General features: G+C 47.0%; 1 protein-coding gene across 1 annotated transcript; it reads right to left on the bottom strand.

Moving 5' to 3' along the window:
- Positions 1–12: 12 nt before the first annotated feature.
- Positions 13–5,795, bottom strand: zbtb11 (zinc finger and BTB domain containing 11). The gene is made up of 10 exons (XM_028404508.1): positions 5,486–5,795; positions 4,167–4,417; positions 3,854–4,085; positions 2,765–3,756; positions 2,373–2,681; positions 1,877–2,291; positions 1,630–1,747; positions 1,366–1,536; positions 1,050–1,225; positions 13–975 (listed from the first exon to the last, which is right to left on the bottom strand). The coding sequence occupies exons 1-10, from the start codon at positions 5,793–5,795 to the stop codon at positions 443–445; spliced, it is 3,507 nt and encodes a 1,168-aa protein (XP_028260309.1). The 3' UTR covers positions 13–442.
- Between the last annotated feature and the right edge of the window lie 231 nt (positions 5,796–6,026).

Here is a 6,026-nt window from a genome sequence, read left to right as displayed (position 1 = left end):
AAAGCACTAAAGTTTTTATCACAGTAGCTTTAATATGTATGAATAAGAGAATGATGACAGAGACATGACCAACAATTACCAGCAGCTTTAATCTGCTCATTTTTTAAGGGGAGGCCTAATACACCCACAGCAGTAACGCTGGAGTGCTTGCAGTTTGCTACACAGAAGTCTCAGCTTTTCTGCCAATAACAAAGGCATCACTGTGGAGATTAAATACATTTAGCAAGTATCTTACTTGTACCTGCATCGCTCCTGAACCCATTATTTATTGTTCTTGTGCCTCCATAGTGCAATAGATATTCACAGAAACGTGAAACTTCAGAGCTGAACAGACACTCATGGCTCACACACTATGTACATTTTCAGAAAAATAGGCATCTCTTCAAGCAGGTTTCATACAATTTATACAGACTGAAGAAACATTGTGATTTGGAGCCATTCTTTACTCAACCTCCGCCACATGAGCCACCTCCACTTCCATGGTTTGAATCACCTCAGGGGCCTCCTCCACTTTGGGTCCTGTGAGGGCCTGCTGAGCCAGGACATAGTTCACAACCTGCATGATGCCCTGATCTGAGAGCGTTGCTACAGGGCCATCACTCACAGCCTGCACAGCCTGCATAGCCTCCACCGTCTCCTCCGTGATTAGCACCGTTTCTATCTCCTCTGAGGGTGGTTGCTCGGCTGGCCGGAGCTCAGGAGGCAGGTCGGATGCCAAGATGCTGACGGCATGCTCCACCTGCGTGCCCTGGTTGTGAAACTGAAGGGTGTCCTTCTCCAGCATGATCTTCCCGGGCAGGTTGTCCACATGGTACTTGGCCATGTGCTTGCGTAGGGTGCGTGCATCAATATGGGCTTCCTGGCACATAGGGCAGACATAAGGACGTTCTCCTGTGTGTGTGCGTACGTGGCGCTTAAGAGAGCGGGCATCAGCCCAGGCAACCCCACAGGTCAGGCATTCAAAGGGCTTCACTCCTAAAGAGGAAGGGATCATCAGCACCGTCACATTTAAAATGATTTGGAATTAGCAGCTCAAGCTTTCAGCTTACCCTGGTGGTTGTTGATGTGGCGTCTGTACTCTCTGAGCTGAGTGAACTTCCTGCCACACTGCTCACACTCTCTCTCCAGGTTCTGCTTCACTCTGCCCTTCTTCCCATGCGTTGCTTTCTTCACATGCCTCCTGAACAGAGCCTTCTCAAAGAACTCCTTCCCACACACATCACACCTGTGGAGGCAAACAAACTGGAAATAACTGGCAAACATAAAAGCAGTCTTAGAAGCATCTTACACTCTCAAACCAACCTTGCTCACTTATGCTTTACTTAAAGAACAATCACATTTAAATACAAGCACTACTAGACTTACTTGAAGGGTTCGGCCACACTGTGGGACTTAACGTGAGAGTACCAGTCCTTCTTCCAGCTGTAACACTTTCCACACACCTGGCACTGGAAAGGCTTTAGGCCCATTTGCTTGTTTATGTGCTTGTGCATGTGTTGCTGGAGATCTTTTGCTTCATAAAACCTTTTATCACAACTGCAGCAGAGGGAAAGAGCTGGAATAAGTCAAAAGCAGTCTAAACCTACGATCAATTTCGATCGAGGCAGAGTGGGAAAATGAATTACTCACTGATTGCAAGCGTATGGACGGATGTCAGGTTTTGGCTGGTGCTTCTTCAGGTGTTTGCTCAGAGCCGAGGCTCGGTGAAAAGTGTCACCACATGTGTTGCAGAGGTACTTTGATTCACCTGAAACAAAAAGCAAAACACTTTTAATCCATATAAAGTTTATTGAAACAAAATGTTTTTTCAGCTCTACTAATCAGAAAACATAGTACTAAGCTCCTATAAGGAAAATAAAGCACAAAGTGTCCTGACCCGTGTGAAGGCTGGTGTGCTCTTCCATGCTCCGCTTGCTTGCAAATGTCTTTTTACAGAATTCGCACTGGAACTGCTTGGTAACATCATGCAGGGCTCGGTGCATCCTCAGGCTGTGTTTGTGGGCAAACGATTTGCCACACACCTTACAAGAGTGCGGCCGCACACCAGTGTGAGTGAGCATGTGGATCCGCAGAGAGTACAGCTTCGGTAGGGTTTTCCCACAGATGTCACATACGAACTCTCTTTTGGTGAGGAGCGGTGACGTCTTGTCATCCATGTCGCTGTCCTCTTTGCCGTCTGTGCCCTGTTTTGCTGGAGGTTTGGCGATGGGTGCTCGCTGGCTGGTCTGCTGCTTGTGTCGTGCCAGGTGGGCACGGAGCGAAGCGGCATACTGGAACTCCTTACTGCACAGCTACAAATACATAAACAGCATGTGAGCATGCAACATACATCAGTAATTGAGCATCACATGTTGACTTGGACAAACACTCACGCTGCATTTGTATGCACGAGCTTTCTCATGTTTCAAAGTGTGCATGATGAGAGAATAGCGTCTTGGGAAGGACAAGCCACACTCGGAGCACGTGTGTTCTCCGTCTACAGCGCTCTCTGCCGAGGCATGTTCCTGTTTAACTTCAGGCAACTTCTCTGCCACACTGGACACAGCCTCCTCTGTGCTGAGCTCTGCTGTCATCGTGCTTTCCACAGGTTCTGGATCTGCTGCTGATTCAGACTGTCCCTCCACTTGAGTCTCCAGTGGTTGCTTTGGTGGTCGCCCCCTCTTTCCAGGCCTCAGCCCTACCTATAACACATGTTTTACACAACTGTACACTTCTAACATAAGGACCACAACAGAGACGTCCTAATTAAACCGTAAATACGTACCTTTGGGGTGACTACCCGAGGTGGAGTTAAACTTTTCTTCCCCTCCTCTTCATCCTCTAGACCCATGTGCAGACGGGCATAACCGCCCTCACCGATAGAGCGCTGCCGGAGTCGCCTTTTGTTAGGGTCATCTGACATCAGCTCCTGCTTGTCTGCATGGCTTTCATCAGCAGAAGGATAATCCTCCTCCAGTGGCAAGAACTCGTCTACTTCCACGTCCTTCTTCACCTTGGCTTTGGCTGGACGTCCTCGTTTGCGTTTCTGAGGTGTAGGTGTTGCTTCTGGATTTTGGGGCCCCATAGCTCCCTCCTGTGGTGGCAGCTTAGTGACCTCTTCACTCTGTTTGTTCGAGTCCACATTAATAACAATCTCTCTGATCTGCGGCTGCTCCATTGCCAAACAGGCTGACACCACAGCAAGAGACTCGCTGGCTCCAGCCTGTCCACTGTGGGTGACCACAGTCATGGTCTCCTCCACTCCTTCTGCCCGGCCTGGGATGAGAGTGACGGTCTCTCCTGGATCAGCCTGAACACTGTGAGTGATCAGAGCCACAGTCTCATTCTGTGCAACCTCTGCACCCTGCACTCCATCTCTCTCTTCAGCCTGTGTCAAAACAGTGATTGGCTCCTGGACATGAGCCTCTTTGAGAGCTGGAACCAAAGCCAAAGGCTCGCCTGATACAGCAATACCACCATGTGTGACCATCGCCCTGCCATCGCCCTGTATGGTCACCACATAGGCACTGGACTCGCCCTTTGATTGCTCCTGCGGTGCTGGCTCGCTCGACACCACAGTGTGCACATCTCCTCTTTGATACACCGTCAGCTTCTGATTCTCAACCTGCTTATGCACAGACTCACAGATCTGCAGCACCTCTGTCATAAGCAGGTGTCGGGCGAGGTTGGCAATGTCTGCCATTATGCAGAAATTAAATGTAAGCGTGGAAGTGTATGCAAAATCCAGCAGCGGCAGGAAGCTAGCTTTAGTAAATCCTGCAGGGACAGAAATAGAGATAAAAGATGATGAATGGTAAAATACCTATACTACTACTATTATGTTCCCCATGCAAAGACCAAAGAAAAGGCTGACCTGAGAGGTCAACCACTGCTTCATGTGTGGACATGGCTCCTTTTTCAAAGAAGAGCTCATTGAAGTATTCACTGCATGCTGCCAGGATAGCTTTGTGAGCACGGTGCTCCTCTCCTTCAATCAGCAGTGTGATGTCACAGAACTGATTGCTGAGGCGCTGCTGGTTGAGTTTGTTCAGCATTGTTTGGCTGTGTTTGGGCAGAAACTGATTCACCTCACCCTTGCTGTCAACCTGGACACAAAACAAAACATTAGGAAAAGACTTCAGCTTCTCCTCTCTCATTTATACACACACATCTGATCTCACACTCACAAAGACCAGCTGGAGCTTTCCTGTGCCCTTGGCCAACCTCGATCTCTGCTGGGAGGAGGAATCAGTGTAGATTAAACTGTCTTCTCCTTCTTCTTCCTCTTCTTCCTCATCCTCTTCTTCATCCATGTTTGTAACCGTCTTGCGCCGTCCTGGTCTGGAGTACGGCCGTGGTCCAGGGCCGTCATCAGCGCCCCGTCTGCTCTGACAGTGAGCACACTCTCTGATGTGGTCTTTAACATGCTTCAAGATACCTAAGAAATCAATCATTTAATTAATCCAACAATTAATAAAAGGTGCTGTTGTGGTGCTGTTGAATTGACAGGTTGTATTAGCATACAGCGCTAACATACACACACAGTTATGAGCTAAAATACTCCCTATAACTCCATATACAAGCCAGAAACTACACTTTATAAGCACGGGCCTGCAGGTAAAGGGTTAATAGGGTCATCAGGTTGTTAACTGTAAAAATCACAAATTTTACCTCCTACCAACAGGGTAAACCACCAACAATCAAGAATGCATGATTATGTAGTGCCATGGCTGTGCAGTCAAAAAATGTGGTTCTAATGGAAGTCTATGGGACAGAAATGTCCACGAACAAGGGAGAAAAAATGAAAATCCAGTGCTGTGCAAAAACCAACAATGCAATAAAGTCAATGTTGTTACTGATGTTGGACATGACCAAGACTGTGATAAAGGTTAAAAAAGAATCCAGTCCACAGTCACCTTCTCTATGAAAAATGAGCCATTTTGTGTGTTTTTTTTCCCATTTATCAGCACCACCCCTTATAAAATCGGTGATTAAAGGGTTAAAATCCTGGGGGAAAATGATTTCTTTACCACTTTTGATCAGAGCTGAAGTTAATTAAAAGGTCTTTGCAAAAAAATATGAAAAAATATTTATCCGATATATTTTTAAAAGCGTTAAAGTGTTTGCGAACGTTGCACAAGGGTTAAATGTGTTTGGTCAAGTCTAAAACACATGTACACATGTACAATACGCGAGTGACATTCACATGCAATCGTCAAGCTAGAAAATTCAAATATTCATTAACGACATTACAAATAATAATATTAATAATAATAATGCATTTTTGGCGCCTTCCTGGACACTGAAGGTCACCTTCCGTCAATATTCAAATCAGAATAAATGGCCATAATGTACATAAAAACATGAAGCACTGAAACGGCCACTAGATGGAAACAAAGAGTAACTGCGTATGTCAGTGAGGGGTGGCGTACATGTCTGTTTACGTCGGTCTATTGAATCATCTGAGTGTAAGTCCGCGCTCTGATCTGCTCTCCCGCTGCCTCACCTCTCCACCAGTACTTCTGAGAGATGAGCTCCCAGGTGAGTTGTTGGTTGAGGTGCTCCCCTCCTTCCATGATGTGCGCCTCGTTGATAAGTTCCTTCCTCCGGCCATCCTGCAGCACCACCTCCAGCTCTGTGAAATCATTCTTGCCCTTTAGTCGACGCTGATAAAATAAAGTCCCGCTTCGTACAACGTAGCAGGCAGCCGCTTTGCGTATTTTCCTCTTGGTGTTACCGGGAGTTCCCGGTGCGTACGGCTCGCGTTCATCAGTCAGATAGCGTATGATCGCTAAGTAGCTTTCTTCGCACGACATGTCTCAGCTGACCTGCGATTTTCACGCCAAATAACGGGTGTATCTCGAAGAGGAGCCCTCTTCTGCCCCTAAATGGAAAATGTAAATTTTACACTGCGCTCAGATGGGAGATAACGTGAAAAGAAAATCGCCACAACAACATTTCAATTTGTTTGCTAAGGTGGAACTGCAGTTCGCAACCGTCGGGCTAGACTTGCCCGAACAGACAAAATGGCTGCTGCACAACCGGAT

The sequence above is a fragment of the Parambassis ranga genome, chromosome 4, assembly GCF_900634625.1.
Source record: "Parambassis ranga chromosome 4, fParRan2.1, whole genome shotgun sequence".
Lineage (NCBI taxonomy): Eukaryota > Metazoa > Chordata > Actinopteri > Ambassidae > Parambassis > Parambassis ranga.
This window is presented reverse-complemented; position numbering and strand designations above follow the sequence as displayed.

Bases quoted from the DNA above. Each gene is read 5' to 3' on its own strand.
- zbtb11 (XM_028404508.1), bottom strand. From the start codon at position 5,795: ATGTCGTGCGAAGAAAGCTACTTAGCGATCATACGCTATCTGACTGAT. The intron at 4,418-5,485 runs GTGAGGCAGCGG...TTGATTTCTTAG, and splicing joins TCAGAAGTACTGGTGGAGAG to GTATCTTGAAGCATGTTAAA. The intron at 2,682-2,764 runs GTACGTATTTAC...CATGTGTTATAG, and splicing joins CTCGGGTAGTCACCCCAAAG to GTAGGGCTGAGGCCTGGAAA.